General features: G+C 44.4%; 1 protein-coding gene across 6 annotated transcripts; it reads left to right on the forward strand.

Moving 5' to 3' along the window:
* The first annotated feature begins 2,259 nt into the window (after positions 1-2,259).
* On the forward strand, positions 2,260-24,945 carry PLEKHF2 (pleckstrin homology and FYVE domain containing 2). Of its 6 annotated transcripts, none has more exons than XR_010828724.1 (3): positions 2,260-4,589; positions 18,632-18,750; positions 19,772-21,511. XR_010828724.1 is itself a non-coding variant. In XM_048075238.2 (3 exons), exon 3 carries the CDS (start codon positions 21,534-21,536, stop codon positions 22,281-22,283), a length of 750 nt encoding a protein of 249 aa, XP_047931195.1. In that variant the 5' UTR covers positions 4,458-4,589; positions 18,632-18,750; positions 21,520-21,533; the 3' UTR covers positions 22,284-24,945. The 6 variants fall into 6 exon arrangements, 4 of the variants coding, with proteins under 4 accessions (XP_047931194.1, XP_047931195.1, XP_066846711.1 ...); XR_010828723.1 differs by lacking the exon at positions 19,772-21,511 and adding an exon at positions 18,849-19,238; XM_048075238.2 differs by lacking the exon at positions 19,772-21,511 and adding an exon at positions 21,520-24,945 and having other exon boundaries at positions 4,458-4,589.
* The last annotated feature ends 643 nt before the right edge of the window (positions 24,946-25,588 follow it).

Below are 25,588 nucleotides of genomic sequence, written 5' to 3' on the forward strand. Positions count from 1 at the left end.
GCGTCCTCTGGAGCCCCTAAGCAAGCTGAGGACCTAAGAGCATGGCTGGGCTTTCACAGCATACGGCTGTGGTCCTTCAAGGCTGTCCCAGGAATGGAGACCTCAGCCAGCTCCTCTCTTAGCTGGTAGCACTTCCAAGCCCTCACCACGCAGGAGGGTGCCTTATTCACCAAGTCTCAGCCAGCCCGAAGCTGCTGGAGATGTACAGAGGCAACTCTGTGCGACTCAGCTTCTTGCGTTGGCGTTGCTCCACGGTGCAGCACGGGATTTGCAGTTCATTTGGAAAGAGGTGAGAGGGAGTGTGCCTGTATGGGCCTCGTGGTTGAGTTCACCGCTTCCAAGAAGAGAGCGCTGAGCTCTGCTGTCCGCTCCTGAGACTGGGAATTAGGTGTTTATGTGCTTTTGAGATCGGGATCTGCGCCTCAGTCTGCTGGAAAGCTTTACTGCGAAGCGTTGCTGCAGGGATGGAGGTCTGAAACTCCTTCCCTGCCAGCCCACGGTCAGACACTGTTATCACTTAAAAAAAAAACACAACAAAGATTCAAATACAGCATAACATCTGTTTGTTGTCTTCTAATGTCAGGAGATGTAAAAGCACCCTACAAGCTATCCGCGCTTTCTTCACCGAGTTATTGCTTGCTTCTGTCCAGGCAGAACACAAAGAAGAGTTCAGCCTCTTAAACCATAACTCTGAGCAGGACACCTTAAGGATGGAATTCCAAATTTCAGCATATTGTTTATTCAGGAATGAACACACGGGACTGGATTCCTCCAGTGTTTTGCAGAACACTTCACAGAGCCAGACTCCTGACAAATTCATGTGATTTGTATACTTAGAAATCATATAAACTTTTACTAAGATACACTTGAACTGCAAAAATGCTGTGCCTTCATGGCACTTGGAAAGCCAGAAAATACAGAACTTAGGACTCACTGAAGCTTTCCCCTTAAAAATCTGTCTTAACAGGTTAATTTCTTAAAAGGGGTGGCGAACAGTCTTTTGATTTCAACAGTGCAAGTTTAGAATTTAGCGTTACAGGTTATTTAATGAAAGCTGGCATAAAAAATAACACGAATATTTGCCAGTTCAGAATGAAAGACATTGATCCCTAGGAAACAAAGAGTTACTTCTGGTTCAGCTTCTGAGCCCTTTCTTCTCAGGCCACTGGCTAGCAGTTTGGCTGCATGAACTGAGGAGAAAGAATGCCGTTCGGAACAGATGGGACGAACACCAAATAAATGAAAAGTTCTGTGTTTATGTTAATTTCTAAACATTAGGGAAAGGCATCAGTTGTTATGGCTGCTACTTTTCCAAATTCTTTCATACCTTTGGCGTATGAGTGTGCCCTCTTGGTTATGAATTCTCATCATATGAAAACAAACGATGGATTTTGTTACTTTTCCCTTGACTGATCGGAAATTGCCCTCAAGTTTCGAAGAGATTTTGAATACACAGATGGTGAGCAACAGTCAGAAACTCTTATTGTTTCAAAAACAGCGGTCCCTTTCTGTTAACAGTGTCAAGAGAGACGATGCATCAGAAAATGAGCTTGGCTTGAGCCTTTGTGGCTCTGTTATTTGTTAAGATACAGTGTTAAATGGTTATTGCTGTGTCTCATCTGTGTGGTGAGTACAGCAGAGGGGCAGAAAGAAAAAGCATTACATTGGAGTGTATCTTGATCTCAGTTCAGAAATAACTGATCTGTTTGCACTTTGTGGCTTCTAGGGTAGGTTAAGGTGTAAAATGCTTGTAATACATATAAATGGAAATAGCTCAAGCAAAAACAGACCAAAAATTACAGATATCCATCTGAATTCCAGTTCACAGCTGGGGGCTGGTTAAATTTACAGAACACATTTAAGCAATTTTAACTGAGAGAAGTTGGGAATCAATCTGAGGTTTTGAATTTGAATCCCCAAGTTTAGTTTCTGTTGTACACGTACAGATACTGGCTCTTACAATAACACAGTGGTGCAAGGTCTTCAGTAAGCAACAGTGGTTTATGTATTTCTAACAGCTTTTGAAAAAAAGTTGTCTAATGTGCAGAACTCCAAGTTGTTAATGTAAACCTCATGAAATTATTTTTAAAAGATGCACAATCACAGATGGTCCTATTTCACTGGACGCTGCTTATAATATATGAAAGAGACAAATGTTGTGCTCTTTCACAGAAAAAAAAAACACATTCAGATGTCTTTATTTTAAAACTGTAATGCTTAAAAGCAGTTGTATCTGAGGATATCAGATTGATTTTCTTTTGAATGCCTCTTCTCATTAACATTACATGCAAAATAATAGCCATAATATTTCAATTTTATGTATGTCAAATACAGCTCCATTAAAATGATGTGTGAATCCTTATTTATCACTCAGCTATTTCCATTGCAACTGTGGTCAGTTTGCTATGAGCCATTATTTATTTTTTTCTTATGGCAAGAGTACAATTCTAATCCCACCTTGACCCGACCGAAGTTAAACCACCTGCTGACCTGAATCCTACTCAGAGGATCAAGGTGTTCAGAAATGATTAACAGCAAGTTTCCACAGTTCATCCTTGGCTCTGGCTGGTCAATTAGTTGGCTGTGGTGGGTTTGCCAGGAAGTAACCGATCAAAGGTTAGCAAGCAGTGATTATTTTCAGAATACAAGCATTGGGTGTGCCGGCTCCTACAGATGGGAGTGAAATTTTAGTAGCATATGTTTATAGATCATATATACACTTCATATTATTAATTTTATATTACTAAATATGTTTTACTTTGAATCAAATAATTCAATAATCAAATAATGATAGTTTAAAGAATAAATACATTTGTATGTGATTTTATGAAGCTGAAAAAAAGGAATTAGATGAATTTAAGGATAAATTTAAGGATACATTATCACTTGGTATCTATTAAGGAGTGTATTAATTGCTACCTCTATTACACGAAGCTCAGTTTGAGATAAGTACGTAATTGCTCTATTTTCACTTGTTTTTCCTATGCCTCCACTAGTAGGCACTGTTTGGGACAGGGCACAAAGTTAAGCAGATGTCAAGCAGGGCTTAGTACGACTGCTGTTAATTTTCAAGAACAGAGCGGTCTGTTTGGGGCGTTATGGAGCTTTCTAAACGTTATTATTATCTTCCCTTCTATCTTTTGACTAAATGAAAATGAACAGATTCCAAAAAGGAGTGAAGAAATGAGAGGAGTGAAAAAGAAAACTCCCATGTTTTACAAAAAGGCTGTAGGAAAGAAAATTGTAGCTGATGGACTGCATAGTCCACACCAGAGCTAAAAAAGTTACCACAATATGGCTTAAGAAAAAAAAAAAAGAAAAGCATTAATAAAAATGGTTTTCATGCACACTTGGTTTTCTAGCCATTATTTGTTTTCTGCAAAGGACCCTAATGGCTTTTCATAGGTTTTTTGTCTGGACACTTACTCTCCTTCAACAGGCTCTCTCTCCATATTACAGATTGTTGGCCCTTCATCAGGGAATGTTTCAAAAATTCCAGAAATCACTGAAAGGGGTCGGATTTGTTACTTCCAGACGGGATTTTGTTTTGGTACCCCTGCTTGGTTTTGTTCTGTAGGAAATTCACTCACTGAACAAGGGAACTGAACAACGCGTTTGGCATGGATGTGTGGTAGTGGTATTTTTCATCGGCCCGTGCTGCCTGTCACACACCCATGCAGAAGGTTTTGAGCATGTCCAATTTTTTTTTTTGTTGTTTTTTCCCCAGAAAAGCCAGCTGCCTTATTGCCCAATAATTAGCTGTAACGTGAAACCCTGCTGTACTTCACACGAGTGAAACTTTATTTAAACAGACCGTGTTTTGCAGACTTTTGTGGTATCACAGGAGGCTCTGATCCTTTCTTCTACCAAGCGTAAAGTTAACGCCAAAATGATTGTGTTGTGCTATTGCCTCCCTCTGTATTTATGTCTTCGGTAGTGTTTCTGGTACAATTTGTGCTTAGCAAGCCAGGGACAGTTTTTCCAAGCCGACTGGCAGCTCTTCAAACTAAAACAAGCTAGGAACTCCCTTCCGTGTGCTCTGAAATGTTTATGTGACAAAACGTGACAACCCTCATCACCCACTGCTGGGAAATCACGCCCGGAGCGTCGGACACCTGACCCTGGATGGCGTGCAAGGCACGGAAACGTGTTTTTGAAGAAAAAAAAAAAAAAATCATGACAAAAGCGATGTTTTCGTGTCCCGAGAATCCCCTTCCACGAGCAGGCACCCGCGGGCTGAGGAGGGGGGGGCGAGCCGTTCCTGTCCCGACAGCGACAGAACCGAAGGCTCGCGACCCAGCAGGGCGTTTCCTCCTCGGAAACGGACCTGTGGCCGTTTACCGAGGGGAAACGGCAGCTCGGGGGTGCTCGGTGAGAGGAACGGGGAGGCTCCGGGGCTCGCTACGCCCCGCCACCGACGGGCCGCCTCAGCCCTTCCCGCCCGCCTGGCTCCTCCCAAGATGGCGGCGGCACCGCCCCGCGCGGGCGGTGTCCCGGAGCCCGGCCCCGGCGGCTGCATGACCGCGGCGGTGCGGGGAGAGCGCGGCGGGGCCGGGCGGCGGCGGCGGCTGCAGCCGGAGCGGAGCCGGGTGAGCATCGCGGCCAGGGGGGGCAGCGAGGAGTCCGGCCGCTCGTCCAGCTCGGTGCTCGGCCGCCGGGAGCGGGCGGGGAGGGAGGGAGGGAAACTTTGCTGGCGGAGCCGTTCCCAGCTGGAGCTCCGGCCGCTGCTCCGCGGCCATGTTGGGAGCCGGCGCTGCCGGGCGGCGGGGGAGCTGCCCCGGCGGGAGGGGGCGCCGGCCCCGCTCGGCAGCGAGGGGCTGGGGCGGGGGGGGAATGGAGGAGGGGATGAAGAAGGGAAGGAGGGAATGAAGAAAGGATTGAGGGAATGAAGGAGGGAATAAAGGAGGAGCTGCGGGGAAGTTGCGGGCAGCGGTGGGCGCTCGTCTGTCCCGCCGCGCCGTGAGGCTGTCTGAAAGCAGTTCGCCTCTAAAAGGGAAAAATAAATAATAAAAAAAATAACAACAAACGACAGCCAGCCTCGAGGTGTTACATAAGTGCCTGGAACTCCTCGGCTCCTGACGCGCTGCCCGCACGGGGACGCGGCGTGGCGGCGGCTGCCCCGGGGCCTAGCCCAGCGCTGTGTCCACGCGTGGCCCTAAATAAACCCCTTTGCCTAAAAGCATTTGAGGCTGCGTGTCCCCCCACCCCAAAAAAAGCTGTGAAACTGCGGGCGGTGCATCTGTCAGCACGGGGTGTTCGCCGCCCGCTGGATCCGCTCCTCTCGGCGCGGAGCGAGAAGTGTAAGCTGTCGCCTGAAAGCGGTGCAGGGAAAGGCAGCCGCCTGTTTTCCCTCTCGCCTCCTTTGAAACGCTCTGTGCCCAGGCACTGCTGCTTATAAACAGCTAAACTACTCATCCTGACGAGGAGACAAGGAATTAGCCTGCCGTGCGGTGCATCCCGGCACCTAGTTTGTCCCCCCTGAGGAGAATGGCTTGTGGCTCTAGTTTTGACGTTAAGCTGTCAGTACCATAGCTCTCGACAGCCAGAGCTGCCTTCAGCAGCCACGGAGCATCCCCTGCCTTGGGATGGAGCTGAGGGCAGTGCTGACAGTGCGGGGCAGGCTGTAGTGGAGGTCTCGGAGTGCCTGACACCTTAGGGTTGGTGCTGCAGGTGAAGCGAGTCTGAAATCAAGCCCTCAGAACTGGGAGGGATTTCAGAATCGAGACTGCTAATTCCTCTTTGCCGCCTGAAGTAAGGAGAACTAAGAGCCCAGGTTTCAGTTTTAAGAATTGCATGCTTTGAGTTAGTTTAGGAATGGCTGTCTGAAAGAAGGGAAGTATTTAAAGGATGACGATGCGATCAATTCTGAGGACTGTAGATTTGCTTTGTATGCACTCAAAACATGAGGAAAGGAGTCAGCTCTTCGGCACAGAAGGCAGTGTTTTTACATTTAAACTATAATCTGAATACTGTTGACTAATCTGGTGAGAAATCCCAATGTAATTAACAAACTGAGCTGATTTACATGACATTTAAAAATAACGTTTTCCCAGGTGTTCTAGGGCCGTGCTGCTTATGTTCAAAATGGCATCCAGGGGTGTCCAAAATGCAGCAGAAGTCAAGCATTTGTAAGCATGAGTCCCAAATTCTTGCTTCTGAATGCAGCTAGGCCATGCGGCTTTTGGAGTGGTTGTGAGTTTAGTTCTGTGTAGGAAACCACATAGAGGAAGTCCCTGAAATGCTAAATGAAAACCAGTGAGTAGAAACTTGGAGCTGAGGAAGCTGGATTGGTTTCCTCTGTCGTGTCGTCCAGAAAGAAACAGGGCAGTGTCTTTTCACCTAGACACAAGTTTTCATTACATGCGGTGTTGAAATTATTCTTTAGCAAGAACTGCATTCTGTTTTCCTTAAATTACAGTCTTAAATTTCAGTATTACATGCGTCCCTGGACTAATAAGATGTGCCCTTAACGTCCTGAAGCACAAGTTTACAAAAATTATAATCTCTAAAATGATATTATTAAATACAAATGAATATAATTCATATGGATAGTTTAAATATTTAGTTGAATGCTGGTGATATTCGATATAAAAACTGAAGTCATTCTATTCAGATGGCACTGTGACTTTTAGGTTTCACCACCGTGGTTAGTGGGTGCAGGAGGGTTTCTTCTCTCTGCAGTCAGGGCAGTGAAGGCGAGGGAACTGCAGGTTGAAGTGAGGCGAGATGCAGTGGACATTGGTGTGTCCATCTCGCCGTGCCAAGAAGAGCCAAGTCAGTCTGATGGAGCCATGATGCTGTTTCCAGACCGGGTACGGATGCTATTTTTGCTACCTTTGTAGCATTTTTGGTGATTTGTCCTCACCAAAGAGAGTTGGATCATAAAGTGAAAGATCAGGGTCGAATTACGGCATGTAGATGAGGTGAAGCTGAGGTTTTTATACTTGCAGATGGCATTTTCTGGAAGAATGTGTGTAAGCTAGAACTTGAGAAGTATTGGTCAAGGAAATGGCATGCAAATTTTTTATTTGTAAAGGCCATTTATCAATGGGTGATGTCAAATAGGGGAGCCCTGGAGCTAACTATGGATAAGGTTCTCAGATTTTTTTAGGTAGGGGAGTTAGTTGACTTGTTCTTGATTTCTGTATTAAGGAATTAAACCTTGCTCTGTACTGCTTTAAGTGCTTAAAGTACAGTTGTGACTTGTTCCAAGCTCTGTTAATATTCAAGCTTACCATTCCATTGAATTTATGTGCTTCTTTAATGATAGGTAATGCTTATATATGCATGTTTTACTGCTCTCATGGATTAATTCAGTGATGTGATGAAGTGTGATAATCTGGGGATTGTTCCGAAAGAGAATAAACATGGTGCAAAAAATACACTTTTTGAAGTAGAGCCATATATTTAAAACTTTCTCCCTGTGCAGCAAACACAGAGTTTGCTGTTGTAGAACAACTTTTTGTTTTCATGATTTAGTGGAGCACTTGTTTCTACAGTTGAGAGGGGAAGGAAAAAAATACTCTGCGTATAGGTGTGGTAGAACATGCTTGTCATACTAAAGATTATTTTAGCGTTGTCAAAAACTATAAGCTGTGATGACAACTGTGTTAGCAAGTAGTCCTGCACATTCTTAGCCACATGATCAGTGCTGTTGAAATGAATGGGTCTGCTTGCATGAGAAGTTGCTGGCCTGAGAGCTGTTGGACAAAGATTCTCCTTTTATAAAAGGAAATATTGTGCGTGTTACTGAACAGAAGAGTGTTTTTTATGTATCTTTCAGCATGATGTTTTAATCTTACGTAGTCAAAAATGCCCTGATAAGTTTACTTGGGTTTTCTAGGATTGCATAAATAGGTAAGAGTGCTGCTGCTGTGGGTGCAACGAAACTTATTTTGTTGCCAAATTTGTTGTCATGATGAACAATTTAAGGATTTAAGAAATACTTTAAAGAGTGTTTTTCCCTTTTCATTTCGCTGTTTTATGTAAAGCAGCGTTAAGAATATTTTATATGTAACATAGCGGGATTTAGGCGTTTTGAGTAAATGTAAAAGAAGGAAAAAGAGTTGAAGCTTCAGGATTTCAAATACACTAGCATCGTCCCTCAACTCCCCCTCCCGGTGCTGTTCCTGAATGTAAGAAGATGACATGCAAGCAGTTAGGAGATTGCATCGCAACACAGCAGCTGAGAAGTTTTACAGATTCAAACAGGACGGGGGGGCTGCTGGATGGTGATGTCTGACCTCTGCCTTTCCCGTTGCCACTTTGCCTTTTGCTAGCTGCCTCTTGTACCCCGAGCACGTCATCTAGAGGTAACCTTTTTGCTTCAAGTACTTGGCATGCCTTCTGCAAAATGAAAAATTACGGCGGCGTCTGTGGCATTTGCATTTCTGAAGTGTACGCTTAACTTGCTAATGCAAATTTAATATTAAAGAGGGTGCCGTACGCACTGCTCTTCGAGTCATCAGATAGCATCTTTCTCAGAACTGTGAACTGTTAACTTCAGCGCCAGTGTTTGCGCAGATCTCAGTTTCTTCCAGATCCTGTCACCTCTGATGCAGCAGTAAGGGCCTGAGAGCCCAGGCGTGAGCGGACCCCGAGATCACGGCCTTGTGCTGATGCTCCAAGGGCTGTCTGTGGAACTTGAACGTGCATCAAGCACGTTTGACAAGCTGGAAAAAGGAAAAAGGCTAGCGAGTGCACTTCCCAAGAAGGCCGTGTGCAGTAACCCTTTGTGATTACAGGGCTCTTCCAGGAACTTTTCAGGAACTGACTCCCACCCCTTTTCCCCCACCCCCTCTTTTTTTTTTTTTTTCCCCTCCATAAAATTTCACCAGACTTAGCTGTCAACAGTTGATAACGGGAAACTTCTGAGACTGGTTTTCAGCGTACTTCTCTTTGGAAAGCTGTGCTTGGCAGTGAGCGTGTGTGTTGCTTTTTTTTTCCCCCCAAATTCCGACCAAGGTCAGTAGCAGGGAGGTGAACGAACTGCCCTTCTCACACACAGGCTGTGGCTGAACTGAAGCTTTCCTTTTTTTTCTTAAGGCTTTCCTTCTGGCTTTTGCAGATGGCTGTCAGATGCTGGTTTTCTAGACCTTTACCATCTGTAGCCAGGTAGCAGTGTTCGGTATAAAAAAGGCCTTAACGTCCCTAGAGCATGAAAGAGCACCACAACGCGTGGCTTGTGCATTTTAAATACTGCTGGAGGGCAGCAGTGACGGGTGCACGATTCCAGCACCCCGGTGTCATCAGGCGTCCTAAAGTAAGCTGTAATTAAACCTGTGCTTTGATTCTGAGCCCCACGCTGCGTTTCGGCTACGTGTGAGCCCCTTGTTTCTGCTGACGGCTTTCTGCTGGGTCAGTTGGGTTGCAGCCTGACGAAGTCCCTGTGCATGCAGCTGCTGTGGCTCGAGCTGTTTCTCTGAGCCAATTCCTATCAGGATGTGTAAATGGTAGTAAGGAGATTCTCTGCTTATACTTACACTAAGTGTAAGTCATACTTCCCTGTAGTCTGCTCTTGTTGGTGAGCTGGTTTGGCTCTGTTTAGGAAGAAAACAATAGATTTCAGAATTTTCAGAAACTAAGTATGTTTGTTTTCCTCCTATAATATTGAAAATGTGCTGCATCTGACCATGCTAGGTAGTGGTCAGTTGCCTGGCCACCTAAAACTGTTCCTGCAACATAATATAATTAGGGTTGTTTCCTAAAGTGAAGGTTCCTGGATTTCTCCAAGAGTCAAGAGCAGCAGAAGGTTAAGGTGGTTCTGCCTGGTCGGAGAAGGAGGATGAGTGTTGTTGCCTGGCTTGTGTCCTGTTTGCTAACATGGAAATGCTTGGAATTACTGAACTGGTAAAGAAACCTCTTTATCGTGCAGCTTTTTTTTTCCTGAATTAGGGTATCTGAATTTTTAAAGGACACATGCACGTGAAAATAATACTGACTTAATAAAAAGTGAAATAGTGAGGACGTGGCTATACTTCCGTGCTTGTGAATGGCGGGAGAACTTCTAGCCAGCTGTGTTTTAAAAAAGCAAGTCCTTCTGCATTGCAGTTATTTGTAAGAAGTTAATGGCTGTTACCTAGCTTTGACTGCTTGTTGACTATTTCTGTAGCTTGGCCATGCTGTACCCAGTTATACGTGGTCCAGCCCTTACTGGGCTGCTGTTTACACCGAGGAGCTTCCCCTCATGCCGGTGCTGGAAGTAAACAAGACGATGGCAGTTTTATAGACCTCTGCATGGTAAAGAGGCGCAATCCTGAGCAAAACCAGCTGTCAGCGTCAGAGGTGTGTGTTTGTAAGGGAAGGAAAAACAAAATATGGTTAGCTTGAGGAAGCCCATTTGCATGTACAGGTGCTCTGAGAGCTGAAGCGTGCAGGTGCGCTGGCACCTGGGAGGTGCTGTTCCTAGCCCGAGCGTCGGCCGTGCTCCGGTACGTGTCCCGTGCCTGTAGATTAAATGTGCTGGCAAATACCGTGTGTTTCAGTCACCGAAGACCAAATCCTCTTTTTCGCTTTGAGAGATAGCCTAGCTAATGTCTGACATGAAGCATGGGGTAAAAGGGCTTCCTTAAGACGAAGTTATACCCTATATAACATTTGCGTGTGATGTGGGGAGGGGTCTGCATGCGTATATCTAAACACAGTAAGTGTACCTTGTTCTACTGCAAAACGGATCTGATTCTGAAGAGCGGCTTGTAACACGGATTTGGCAATGCTTCTTGCCAAACTGCTATAGCTGGATGTATTTTTTTTCCTGTACTAATAATTCTATGTCCCTCCTCCCCTGCCATCCCAAAGTAATTTAAATAAAAGGTGGGCTGATGCTGCGGATTCTCTTCATAGGCTGATTTGAGGAAACTTCAGGCACAATGTAGCTTGTACTGAAATTCATCTGATCCTCTCAGTTTATATTTTTCATGGCCCGTGCCCATTTGAGCGAGGTAGCGTTTGTGGGTGCCACATTGCTGGCTAGCCCTGCTGCACACCAATTCCCTGTCCCCCATCTCGTCTCCCTTTCGCTCTCCTGGCACGATTCGGAGCTGGTGGTCTGGCTGCTGTTCCTCCGGGTTGCTGCTAGCTCCTCAGAGTCGTGGAGGGTTTTGGGAGGAGCTCGGACGTTTTGGGCTCGAGGTCTGTGTAAACTCCTTATTTTTGAAACAGCACTCTGGATTGTGTTCCAAGTACTTTGGGTAAGATGAAGGATGCAGTTTGCTAACCACTGCGAGTACTCCTAGCTACATGTGAATGGGAAATTGAAATAGTTGGGTATTTTCCCTTGACAGCAGAGATTTGATTTGAGTTTCGTTTTCATTATTGTTATTTTTTTAGTTTTATTTTTTAATTTATAAAGGTGCATGTATATATACGCAGATGTTTTTTCATGTACCTGTTCCATGCAAGTGCACGTGGAAACCTCTTCCTTCGCAGCTTGAAAGGCGTTGAGAGTTTTCCGACTTCTTCAACAGCAGCGGTTTGGCGAGCAGCACCGTGTTGCACAAGTGCAGTGCAGAGCCGTGCAAAACCGCATGGATAAGGGGAACGCTCAGCTTGTCAGCAGGCGGGTAAGGGAAGGGTTTCCCGAGTAAGGGCTGCGAAAAAGGGAGAGGAGTGGAGTTTAGGGAGCTGCTCCTGTTCCTGCTCCGTCCCCAGGCTGCCAGGCGGGGATGGGGAAATGCCTGCTTCTTTCCAGCAGCAACTTGGAGTGCCAGGAGACAAAAACACTATCAGCTACCACGGTTCGTTATAAAAAGCAGCCCGACAGTGGTAATAAGCAGCTGATCTCGTGAAAAAGCTGGATCTCTCACAAGAAATCTGCTCCTCGGCTTTGGCAGCGAGGTCCCTTCTCCCCCCTTGCTGTGATTTACGCCTGGCTTTTAGCTCCCGTGAGCCAGCACCAGCTTCCAGCGCCCTGCCCCTGCTTTCCCAGGCAAGGAATCCCGTGGTAACCTTGTTTGGCTCTGCAGAGGAGCAGGGCTGAAGCACTCTGATTCTTATTTTTTTTTTCTTGTGACCAAAACACGCTGATAAATGGTCTTGGGAGTTGTGTCAAGTGAGTTGTTGTGACTTAGAGGGAGAGAGCCGTGGGAACAGCTTTGGGACACAGCAGTCTGTGTTTTTAATGGGTTAAAGCCCTCTTCCTCTTGCATATTTTTCCTTTTGCCTCCCCTGTGGTCATTTTGCATTACGACTCATTTTGCACATCTCTTTACGAGGAAGCTAAATCAGTGTGTTTTTTTTTTGTTTGTTTGTTTTTCTGTTTCTGTTGAAGTTTATTCTGTTAAACACCAACCCCTATTTGAAGCTAACGTGCAGAATCCAGTCCCGGAGCATTAAAATCAATGCTTGCTTTTGCCTGCATGCAGCATTTCTGGCAGCGTGCAAGCAAACTTTCAGCAGAGCAGCTTGGACAGTGAAAGAGCATCGCTCTGCTCCCGCTGTGCTAATGTGTACGCTGCTTGGCAGGACAGGTAGGAAGAGTCTTCTGCTAAAAATAACTTCCCATATCCAAACAAGCTTGGCAGTGGGCTGGGGAACGTGAGGTCGCATATTTTGAAAGATCTACCTCGAAACAGCCTCTGTCATCAACATTTCATTGGCCTTTCTTTGCTCAGTTGGATAATGGCTATTGTAAATTTTAAGGGTAAAGCGCTTGTCGTGCAGGTTTGACAATAAAGTTTTTTGGTTTTCTTCATTTAAACACATTTACATTCCATGAACAATTCTTACACAACAGGTGAATTAAAAGGAAATGGCAGGCTTTCCTTGTAAGTTAGAGTATGCTAAAATTAACTGCAATGTACTGAAAAAGTTACTAAACTGTTAGATGTTAGGTGATTAAAATAGGGACTGCTATGGCCTGCACCCTTAAGAGGAGTTTTGGTGGGACTAGGCTTGTGGCAGTCATTTGCAGGAGTTCAAAAAACAAACCCACCGGAACAGATCTGCCTGGGTTATTATGGTAAATTATGGTAATTGTAGGCTTACGGTGACGTCTGACCAGACAAATGGATTTGCTTTCACGTTGTCTTTGGGCACGACTAAGTGCTCAGCTGGGAATTAATTCAGAGAGTGCTGAAACGTGGGCAAGGCAGAGTATTCACAAGTGGTGCACTGTGCGGTGTTTTAGCCTGCTTCTTTTTTTTTTTTTTATTTTATTTGATAGCGATAATTAATAAGAGTGTGGAAAAAACGGTGCAAGGATGCAACCTTAAGGAAAGGTTTGTATTTTTCTCTCTCAGTCAAGTCCTGCTACCGGGACCTTTCTAAACGCTGCGGTCATAAACCAGATTAGTCAGAAGCGATTCTGGATACAGATTACCCCGAAGAACTTCAGAGGGGTCCCAGAAGAACTTCAGAGGGGCCTCGTTTCCTGCTGTCGTCTCTACCATGAAACAGACTCTTGAATCTCTTGCTCCTTTTTACTTCTTTGCAGTATCATGATAGAGCTTTTTGTCCTTCTTGATACTCATATCTTTGATACCAGCAGGTTATCTGCATCCTCACCGGCTGCTGACAGTATTGATAGCAAGGCAGTTTGCAAAACGCAACGGTTTTAGGAATGCTTTTGTGAAGGGAATTGCTTGTTAGAAGCATGGATTGGGCTTTAAGCTGCAGTTGTCTGATGTTTTAAATAGCATCCAGGACAGCCAGCCCCAGCACGGTGCAGGCACGAGGTTGCTGCTTGTCAGTGTTTAGCAGTGGTAAAGACCTTTAGAAAGTGTTTGTCATACTCCTTTCTCCTGTCAACGTAACATTTTTTGGGGTGTGAAACTTCTTCTAAATTTCACATGGCTTTATGTATTGTAAAATTGGTCTTTTTCCTGTTTTTATAAAAATCAAATGGAGAGTAGTTGGAATATTTAATTAAAATAAAGTCGTCATAGCTGTATTTAAGTAACTGTACAATACAGAGTGAAGTACTAAAGCATTCATGAATGCCCTCATGGATACTTAAATCTTCATTTTCCTCCTTGTTTTATTCTACATGTTTAAACTTTATTTCTTTATTTTAGGAAGTCTCTCTTCCTGGTATTTCTGTATCATTAATCCAGCTCTTTATGGTTACCTTTATGGCTGTTGACAGGCAGTGCTGGTTCGTGCATGAGCGCTTGGATTGTGATTGCAGCTATTAGAGCTAAGTGCACAGAAAGCTGCGTTTTGCCAACAAAGATGACACAGTGAAACATTTGGGACAAGTGATGGCATCATCCTTTTTTGTATGTGTTGAGGGAGACTGTGTAGGAGGTGGAACCGGTGAGGCCAAAGTAAGATTTATGCTGATTTCTCTTCTGAGCTATATCAGAAATGTGGAATATCTGCTGTGCCTCTGCTTAGCTCAGCTATTTTTTCCAACAGATCTATTTTCAAAGCAGTAGAAATTGTTAGATTTCCTTAAAAATCAGGTTGCACATCAAAAAGGTCTATTGTGTTTTTCTTGGCAGTAGTGCAAAGAGTCAAGTGTTGTTCTTAAGAACACTACAAGTGATGTTACTGGAGATTAGAGTGCTGTGTTACAGTCCTGACCTGCCTTCATAGCCAAAAGCTTGTCCACAAAGACACAGAATTACCGTGGCAGAGCTTTAAATCATAGGTTTGTATGAGGGTTTTAGGTAACTTAATTCTTTGTGTTCGTGTTTGTTCAACTGTAAGTCAAATTAGAGCGTCTTCCTTGCATGGACGAAGTGCAAGAGGAGAGCTGAAGGCTCATGTTTGTATGACATGCAAACATAGCGTATAAAGATTATTTGAAACCTGTTACTAAAAGGCATGGGCAACGTGAATACATGCCAAGGGACTGATTGTGCCTGATGAACTGCTCTTGAGGAAGGGGTGATCTTTCTCTGATCCAAGAGAGGAGTCTCCTTACAAATCAGTCGTTTAATGCAGATTAGATATCTGGTTTGCAGATAAGTCCTTGTCTTTTCCTAGGCTTGCACTTCACTTGTTTCTGGTTTGTAAAAGCTTTATTGAACTTCTGTACCTTTCATGTATGTTTAGCTTGTGTGATTAACTATACTGAAACAGGATGGAGTCCTGTTTGAAATCTCTATTCCAAGCCTTCGAGTTGTGGAGTCAGACGTGATAAAACCTTTTAACTCTCTCCTTTGTCTTAAATGTTATTTTGTTAAGTGGCCCTAAGCAAAAACTTTCATTGTAAAGCAGGCACGTCCTCCTTAGGCAAGGAGGAAAGTGGGTTAGATCTGAACGTGCAGGGGGAACGCAGTTGCTGACGTTGCCCGTGTGCACAAACACGGTTGTGAGGACCAGGGCTTTGTATGACAACTGGGTAACTATTAGAAGTTTAATGTTTATCAGGCGGCAAGGTATTATGTGCCTTCATTTAGATCTATTTTTACCTTTTCTTTCTTTATTCTGTGCCTTTTGTATTCCTCTGTTCCTGAATTTTCTCTCTTTTTGATTCCCAGCATTTGCTTCGCTGCAGCAGCACCTGCATTACCGTCCAGCTTGCTCTGGTCCCATTTCATCCGTTCAAGTGGTGTGACCAGATACCGTGGTTAGTGAAATTTATTTATGGGACTTGTGTTACTGAAACAGGCTTGGAAACATCCAGAATCCGCTGCTGCTTCAGGACAAGACAGACCTTTGTGTGGTTAGTCTTGAGCTCTTGTACCCTTTCCAGCAGCTGAAATACACTTTTTTTTTTCCCCTTCCTTCAAAGCTGTTGCCTGAACTGCGAATGTACATAGGTAGTAACGAACGAGCTGCCTGCATCCTGATACCACGACTCTGAAAAATCTACACCGCCTGGTCCGCGTTACTGCAATGTGTTAAATCTAATTGTTAACAGCTTAATTGCTAATTGTAAAGATAATGACAGGTGAACTGGCAATTACGGCAAGGCTGGTAGCATTTTCCTCCCTTCAAGGAACGGTGAGGGAAAATAATGTTAAAAATGAGTTACTTATTAATTAATGCTTGTTAGCAGGGGCTGCCTGCTAGATGGGACTTGTTCTTGCCCAGGCCAGAAAGCAGTGGAGCTCTGCTGGGGCTGCGGTTTTGCTGAAGAAACTGGGGAATTTGGGCTCTCCTGTGCACCTTTGGTGCCTGTCTCGCAGGCGGTGCTGGTCACGATGGGAGCACACAGCGAGGTGGGGTGAGGAAATGGCTTTGTGCCGAGCTGCCTGCAACCCACATCACTAAGACAGAATGTCTTTTTTTCACCTCGTTTCTCCCCTCCAATCACTGCCGGGGTGTTATCTCTGCTTCTGCTTTGTGGCGATCTGTCAGCTGCCGAGATGGCAGTGTCGTTCTGGCAGGGTTGACTTGCGGAGCTCTATCAGTTAGGGTTGCTTTTGCTCTATTTTTTAGTTGATTCTTTATATCTGTCTTCGAGTACAGCTGTTCTTCCGTGCAGTTTAGTCTAGCCTCTGTCAACAGCAGGGCTAGCACGTAAAGTAAACATTCTCCTGCTTTAAATAAAATCTGTGGAAGTGCTGAGTTTGGAAAAATCGGTTTGATCACCAGGATACGGTGGCAAAAAGAAACTTTATGTGCAGAGTGACTTGTTCGGTGTACGGTGACAATATTCTGTAGTTGTCAGGAGCACTGTGTATTTATTGAAGTTACTGACATCCTGAGTGTTTGCGGTGTTAGGCAAGTGGATAACTCGGTGGTTCTCCGTAGGTTTGAGGAACGCCCACCTCTGATCACTTGTACAACGATTATTCTCACTGGTATGATGTGAATTGTAAAACCAGAGTAAAATAGGGAGACAAGATCTTGATACAGAGTTGTTATTTCTATAGAAGCTTCTTGGGAGGAAAAAGTAAAAGTAAAAAAGTAGAAAATACTTGGTGTCAAGGAGTTCTGTGTAAGGTAGTGGGGTAGAGACTTGGTGTCATGAAATAATTTATCACCTTTAAGTTGCATATTTTAGGTAGCTAACTTTTCAGGGATGTTTATTTTTGAGTTGTATGCAGTCTGTACGCAGAAAAGGAATCTGGTGCGGTGGACTGATCAACCTCATAGACGAACTGAGTCCTTGTTTCAGGGCTGGGGGACTTGGGGCAGTTTGTATGCAAAAACTGTGAAACGAGCCAAACTTGGTAAAAATCTGAACAACCAGGTTTGAGGTTTCTGACTCTGTAGCCTCAGTTTGTGGATGCTGTGTATGGAACACTTCTGCTCTCCCCTCAAGTGGGTTTCTCCAGCCTGCCACGTTGAAGCCCGTGGTACTTCTTATTTATTTTTTTATTCCTCATTCGCTTTGGGGAAGATCTGGGGCATGCTTCCAGCAGTTCGCCATCACTTGAGGGTTGCAGTGCTTGATCAGATCTCGAGGGCAGTAACCCAGTAGCTGCTTCTCCTAGCAGCCAAGAGTGGAAACTTCAGAAGAAAGTACAGAAAGTGGTTTAGATGGCAGAGAAGAGGGCGTTGCCACCCAGCTCCAGGGTACGATCTGTTATCTTCTACAGTTTTATCTGAATACGCTTGAAGAGAAGAAGCTGTAATTTCAAAAGACTGGTGAGGAATAACTTTGCGTAGCTTTTGAACCGCAACGTCTTGGGGTCAAAAGTTCCCCTGCGTTTTACTTACCAGAAATGTAAAAGGATGGCTGGACAGTCTCTTCGTCTAACATCTTGGTCTGCCTGCTCGTGGCAAGAAGAGCTGTGCCTCTTCTAATTTGAGTTCTTGTGACTTGGGGATAGCTTCTCTTTTGTATTCCTCGTCTGTTTTTTGCAACTTGGATTATTCTTTCTAATCACAAGTCCCTTCCTTCAGGCATTTTGTCCATTTCTGAACTTACTTCCTTTCTCAGAAAGCACTAGTGGAGGTAAATGAGCGTTAGTGTACGTAGGATTTCAGAAGGATTTAAAATTTTTCCTTCTATCTAAAGACTTAAAATTATGAGAAAAATGTCAGAGTGCTTATTTTAAAATGTCCTTCAGTGTGGAAAACCACAATTCCCGCCTTGGAAGAAGGTGGAGTGATCCACCAGCAGCCCGTGGCTTTTATTACCTTAGCTGAGGCTGCTAGGCAAGAATTAGTTGAACATTATAGAGGAAAGCTTTGATCTAGAAGAGATGCAAGTATCTATTTATTAATCTTTTTGTCATAATAGCCCTTAACTTGCCCAAAATTCTCGCACAAAGCCTAGGAAGTGGTTACTTCAACAGCCAGCCGAAAGCACGGTCTGCAGCACAAGTCGGGAGTCATGTGCCTTGGTTTGGAGCCACGGTGATTATTAAACACTCCCGGGTAGAGCTGTTTTCTCCTAGGTCGTCCTAGGGAACATTTAATTAAAACCTTTAGCCTCTTCTCCCCCTCTGTTCTCCTCCCAGGGACTTGTATTTTGAAAACTTGCGCGGTGACCTTGAACCGAGTTCGCTCTTTACTGGCAGCGAGCGCCAAGCTGCAGGGCGCCGAGTGTCGCTGTAATTTCACACCGGCAGCCTGCCCCAGTGAAACTCAGCGGTATGGATGTGGGTGGGTTTTCGCTTCAGATTTTTTCCTCCCCCGTGGACTAGCGAGAGCACTTGGCTTGTTGCAATCTGCGGGGAAAGCATCTGAAAGCGCGAGCTTAGTAGTGCGCGCCGATTCGTGGTAGCAGCAGAGTGTATTCCTCCGGTCTGCGTCCTTTGCACCCTGCTGACAGATTTCCACTTCGCAGGGGCCGTGGGACAGCTGAACAACTTCTGCCTGACCCCCTGAGCGACTCCTCGCTGTGCCAGACCCAGGTGGCTGTTGCCTCAGCTTCGGCACTGGATCCCTCGGGAGGGGTGGTGGTAGGTAGGTAGGAGTGGCTGTGCCACCATCCCTCATTCCAAACCCTGGTCTGTGCTGAATTTGTTGTTGTTTTTTTTTTTTTTTTTTCTTTGAGCCAACAGCAAACAAACCAGGAAGTCTCGTGTGTCCTCACCTGCACTCCCTCCTTAGCACTTTTTCCGTGGTAGGTAGAGGGCTGAGGGTCGGGGCAGCCAGCACGCTTCTGCACTGCCGCGTTACATCAGGGCGGAGTAGAAGTGACGCCCATCGCTTACCCCAAAACCTCATTTAAAATTCCTCCCAAATGCTGGCAGTGGTAGGTAGTTGCAAGCTAGTTTTGGTGCTTGGAGCGCTTGAAAGAAATGAGGTGTCATTTGAAAGGTATATTTGGGTGTGCCTGACATCTGTCATTTCCAAAAAAAAAAAAAAAATATATAAAAAATTGATGTAATTTGAGTCCTTTGTTATTTTGGGGGCTGGGGGGGCGTAATTCTACTAATATTGACTGTAATACTTCTGTTCACTCACCAGTTTAAGCCAGGCCCCGGCTGAGCACCTCCCAGATCTCCCTGCACTCCGTGGCACAACGGAGCATCGCCACGGAAGGAAAGTCGAGCTGCATCTCATTAAACTCGGTGCTGCAAAAGGACGTAGGGATTTAGGCACCTCTCTTTAAGAGAGCGATGGACAAAGCTTTGAAAAGAGGAACAGGAATAACCAGTTTGGAAAAATGTGTCTGGGGAAGGAGATTGAAATCACCTGGGGTTGCTTTGGTTTGGTTTTTTTCCTTCCCCTCGGACTCCCTGTCTTTTCCTCAGAGATGAACAACAAGCATTTCAGCACTCACAACACTTAATAAAGAAGATCGAGGTGGTTATTCTGGTTGAAGACCAAAAACAAATGTGTGATTTGCAGCAAAGATGGCTTAAAAAAATATTTTCCTAGCACTAAGCTTGACTGATCAAATGGGAAGGCACTAGACAGGGCCGTGGAGATCACCCATTTTTCTTTTCCTCCTTTTATTTTCTGTCTGTCTGTCTTTTAGGTTTGGCTCATACCTGGTGGAAATTGTACTCGCCTGTGTGCCTTGATGCGGCACAATTACATTTCTTCAAACCTTTTTCTATCAGCCTGTTTGTGATTTTCCCTGACTTTCTGCAGATCAAAATAAATTTCACGTTAGGTGGATTTGCAATTCCTCTCTCAAGGCATGAAACTGGTTAGTGCAATACTGAAATACTGTAACTAAAGCTGTGAGGCAGGTAAGAAAAGGTTCGGCAGAAGTGCTGGGTAACATCTCGAATAGATTTTCCTGTTTTCAGTGTCAGACTTTGGTACAAGATGATGTAATGTGCAGCGCTTAAAAATGGTCAGCTCAGCTAGAGCTGAGTAAGTCCACTTGTGAAACTGTTTTAGTGTGTTCATTTAAATTGTTTTTCAGAGAACTAATTTAACTCTCAAAGCAGTAACTTAAAAGTTAATTTTTAATCTCATTTAACTGTGGATTTGTGTAATCTGAGTAAGGGCGGCACACTCATTGAGATGAGGCCTGATGAGAGATTTCTCCGCAAACGAATTTTTGTGCGGAGGAGGATTTTTACCACTATTCTGTAGGGAAGCTCTATTTTATAGGAAGAAGATTGAGGTGATGAGTGTTACGCTAGTCTGAGCAGCATCAAGGCCTCGCTTCCTCTAAAGGCTGATGCTGTAGAGAAGGCAGGCAGTGTAAATTTGAAAGAAAAGGTAGGTGAACGTGGAGGACTCCATAACTGGGGGTGTTTTGGGAAGTGCGGGTTAACGCTAGTGGGATGTTTGCTACCGCTCCCTCCTTCGAGCCTGTGTCAGGATGTGGATCCTACTGAAGGGTGTGGGTGAGCATCACCCCTGGGGTAGCTGAAAAGGATGAAGCAGGAGAGCTGTCTTCTGGCCACCTAGAGAAAGGTCTGCTGGTGGGACTCACCCCGGCCAGCTCTCCCACGGCTGTGTGGAGCACGCAGCTTGGGGTCCTGGTCGTGCTCGCAAGGATCTTCAGCTTTCTCGGCTGAAACTGAGTGGCAGGAGTTGCCTTTTTTCGATTTCTACTTGGGAAGCTCCGAGTAAAAGATAGGTTAAAGAGTTGGTTGCAGAGGTATGAATCACTACAGCAGCTTCTTATTTTCGGTTCACCGTTGGGTGCTTTAATGTCTTACCCTTACACGAGAAGAGCTTGTGTGCTGCTAGGGGAAGGACGAGGGGGTGGTTTTAATCCATAATCGGAACATATTATTCTGCAGCTTATCTTATCAGCACTTCCTGACATATGAAGCCTTCCTGCCTTAAACTTTCAGCCAGCGCAGGTCACTCGCTGTTTCTCAGGAGCAGCTGAGAGCTGCATGACTTGTCTTGTGTGGTGCTCGGCCTGTGTGCGTCGCCTAATCGGGATGGACGTAGACGTGGTTCAAGGCAAGAGGCGAGCACTAAACCAGCTCGCAGCAGCCTGACTAGAGGGGAAGCCTCCTAGTCCGTTGCCAGAAGCTCCCAAGAGCAGCGCTGTAGGTGCTGTCTGTGCGATAAAGATAGCTGTCAGCTGGATGGAACATTTTTGCTTCTAAAAAGGACTAATCAGTTGCTAAAAATTCTTAGGAGTTAATACTTATTTAAATCTAGTCCGAGTCAGCGCCTGCGAGCCAGCGGGTTCTGTTCGATATTTTAAGAAACGCGGGGTTGGCGCCTTCCTTGTGGAAGGCTGCTGTTGACTCAGCCCTGTTCTAACAACCAGCTTTTTTCCTTTTTTTTTTTTTTTCCTGATTTTAGGATACTTGTGAAAGATGGTGGATCGCTTGGCAAACAGCGAGGCAAACACTAGAAGAATAAGTATCGTGGAAAACTGCTTTGGAGCAGCCGGCCAGCCTCTGACTATCCCTGGTCGCGTCCTGATCGGAGAGGGAGTCTTAACGAAGCTGTGCAGGAAGAAGCCCAAAGCGAGGCAGTTCTTCCTGTTCAATGACATTCTTGTTTACGGCAACATCGTCATCCAGAAGAAGAAATACAATAAGCAGCACATAATCCCGTTGGAAAACGTCACTATTGATTCCATCCAGGACGAAGGAGACTTGCGGAATGGGTGGCTTATCAAGACGCCAACCAAGTCTTTCGCAGTTTATGCTGCCACCGCTACGGAGAAGTCCGAGTGGATGAACCACATAAACAAGTGCGTTTCTGATCTGCTTTCCAAGAGCGGGAAGACTCCTAGTAACGAACATGCCGCTGTCTGGGTGCCAGACTCGGAAGCCACCGTCTGCATGCGCTGTCAGAAAGCAAAATTCACGCCCGTCAACCGTCGCCACCACTGTCGCAAGTGTGGCTTCGTCGTGTGTGGGCCTTGCTCTGAAAAGAGATTTCTTCTCCCAAGCCAGTCTTCCAAGCCTGTGCGGATTTGCGACTTCTGCTACGATCTTCTTTCTACTGGGGAGATGACTGCTTGTCAGTCGACTAGGTCAGACTCCTACAGCCAGTCGCCTAAATCTTCTTTAAATGACGCATCTGATGATGACGATGATGAAGACAGTAGCGATTAAGGACCAAACGTTTTTTTTCCACGTGTTGCAATTTTGTGTTTCAGACCATATGGAGCTGCTTTTGGGGAAGCCTATAGTTAGGCTCCCCAGAAAAATCCTGTTCTAGCCATAAAATATGCCTGAATATCTTCAACTGCAATGTGCCTCAATCTATGAACTCTCTAGACAATAGGTTTTTCACTCCTTTGCAGGGATAGACTTGCAATCAGATCATTTTCCAACCTCTCATACTTGAGTTATGTCTAGGTTAGACTTAATGGAAGATTGGAAAGTTAAAAAATACTTTCTTAATTTAACAACCTGTACTTCCTAATGTTTCCTATTGGTATGTTGTTACGTGAGTGTTTTGGATATGGGGAGGAAAATGGTAAGCATGCACAGAACAGGGATGTTTTGGTTAATCCCGTAGACCATCCACTTCTTCTAACCGTGGTATATGATGAGTTGAAATGTGACGTAAGTACAAACCTGAATGTCACCACACTTGGAAATTGTCTTGTTTTGCTCTTATTTATGACTTCCTACACCAAGCAGTGCCTTGTAACACTTTTGCTGATTCAGGAAGAATAGAAACCTATTCCGTGTTGTCTGTATTCACCTGATGCTGGTATCTGAGAGATCGTTGGTGCTATTGAAAATAACTGCTGTGTTCGAAGTGGAGCTTTCAACAGGTCACAGCTGCGTACCCACAGTGGGTGACGGAGACCTGGATCGCACGTCCTCACCCGTCCAGGCAGACCCGAAGACGCTGCAGATGCCCCCGGCCTTCGGTGGGGTTCTCTCCGGAGGGGCCACATCGTGGGTTGGGATCTGGAGATGAGAAGCTGAGGGTGACTTTTCACAGGGATATCAATGTTTCCTTTTCAGAACAGTTTAAAATTTGGCAAATGCATACATAGATTTTAGGGGGGTGATTTAGCATTTTGCTGCGATAGCTTATATATTTTTGGAGATACTTCCCAAACGCAACACTAACTAGTTTCTTAAAACATGGGTGAGAGTTCTTTCACTTCTTTTCTTCGCAAATTTTATTGGCTTGCTTAAAAATAACCTCGAATTTTGAACAAACAAGCCTGCAAATATCTGTATAAAATCGGCTGTCCTTTTTACACAGCTGACCTCAGGATAAATGTGAGATGCAAGTTATTTCATTCTAAATGTGTACCCAGGACCAAGAAAGATATATTTAAGAACTATAATAGTGCAGAAAATGTCTCTACCATAGTACTCATTTTTACTCTTAGCAAGTTCTTGAATACTGAAATGTCATGTTCTTATATAAATGTAAAAGTTAGACTTGCAAAGATGTGTTAAGCCCCCCAAATGCTATGTTTTTTATATTTTTATAATGGTAGCATCAATTTTGAAGGGGAAAAAAATCTCTTTGAAATAGCTGTATGAATATAGTAGCAACTGACTTTATACAAAAAAATTGTTAAACTTTGGTATATCTTTAAGTGACAATTTCTGCACTGTTTGCCTTGGATGGCGATAATTGGGATAAATATTTATTGAATAAACAATCAATGCTGCATATTGCACTAGTCTCCCATTCTGTACACTGTAAATGTCAGTCATTTAAAAGAAATAAAATAGCTGAGCACTTCAAAGCCGTAGCACTCAGATTTCTAGGAGCTAAAGATGCACTTAGCATCTTTAGGGAGGCACTCTGCGTTAATAGGCTGCAAGACGTTGCTTCAGGTGAAAATCACGGTAATGCTTTTAGCTTGGGCAATTTCTGAAAATAACTTTTTAAAAAAGCACTGAAGAGGGTTTGATCTGCTTTGAAAGAAACATTAAAAGGGAGGGAGGGGGGTGGTGGGAAATGCTTTCTGATAGAGACTAGGGACCAGGAAGATTCTGTAAAATTACCAGATAAGCAATATGCAACTGTACATACTCAAAGCCTGGCTGAGATAGGTAATTACATATGCTCATTCCTTGAAAGACAGGGGGATGATGACCTGCAGGATGGGAAAGTGGGCTATTCTGAGAAGATGCTTTCAATTAATAGTGCTTATTTGTTGTACCTCTCTTGCTCAAAACGTTTAAGTTTCAGGAATGGAGACTTGTCAGCTTCAGTTTCTGTACAGAATCAAAACGTGAATTTCCCTTGTACATACGTTGTAGTGACTAACAAAAATGTTCTTCCCGATTCAGTTGTTTTCCTTTCTTACACTGTCAAATACTAACTAGTTAAAGGTTCCACCTTTTTTTGTGTATTTTTCCCAGTGTTTCTCTGTGTTGTGCTTTTCCCAGCACTTTTTGGGGGACAGGAGTCGGATCACGTTCTATATTTTGCAGAATATTCTTGTACCTGTTTCGAATATCTTTTTTTTTTATCTGTGAATGGAACTTGCACTGTGCCGCACTGATCCCTGAAGCTGTAACCAAACCAATGTTTGCGTGTGTGTGTATGGGGGGATTTTTCATTTGAAACTGATGTGTGTGGTCCAAGCTTTTTTGAGAAAGTGTTAAAAAAGCCATGTTCTATGGTAATACTCATATCCCTCGGTGGTATTTGCTTAAAACTTTACAAGTTTTACAACAGACGTAACGTTAACTTCTCTTGTACTTACAAACTCATGAAAGGGCTCACTTCGTACTTTGTAATCTTGTTCTGTCAAATTATTTTATTTACAAATATATGGTGTAGCTTCAAGCCTATGTGTTTAATTTTCTTTAACCGTGGGCCTTCGAGGGTGACAGAAAATAGGGCATTTTTTAAAAACACTTGTCGAGATAAAAACCAACAGATGCATTCATTTTCAGGAGGGATTATTAGCAAGATGGGGGTAAATACGCATGCTGGATGAGATTTAAGATGCACTTTAACTAACTGTAGTTACGGATTTAGAAGCAAGTTATGCATCTGCCTAACTTTAAAAGAAGGATGACAAAACCCAAGTGTGTTTCAAGGTCTTAGGCTTTGGTTGGACCAGAATAGGAGAGGCTGCAGGACCCTCACCCAGCCCTGGGCACCACGGAGGTGGCTTCAGCAGGGAGCAGCAGCTCGTGGTGTCACGCTGCAGAGTGGCTTACTGCTTTTCCCAGAGCTTCTGTGCTCTTAAAATAATTATTAAATACAGTCAGTCTCTGCATGCTATATGTACTTTCTGTTTCCAGTTCCTTGTGGCGGACTTAACCTGCTCTTTTTTGGTATTTTTCAGATGGAATGAAAGAATTGTAAGAGCGCAAGTGGTACCTGCAGTATCTCTTTGGCAAGGCCTTGCAGTCAGCTTCTGCTTTGTGGAAGCAGCTACACTGAAGAAACAAATATTAATTTGCTTTGGCTGTGTTCACGT

The sequence above is a fragment of the Anser cygnoides genome, chromosome 2 (genome assembly GCF_040182565.1).
Source record: "Anser cygnoides isolate HZ-2024a breed goose chromosome 2, Taihu_goose_T2T_genome, whole genome shotgun sequence".
Classification (NCBI taxonomy): Eukaryota; Metazoa; Chordata; class Aves; order Anseriformes; family Anatidae; genus Anser; species Anser cygnoides.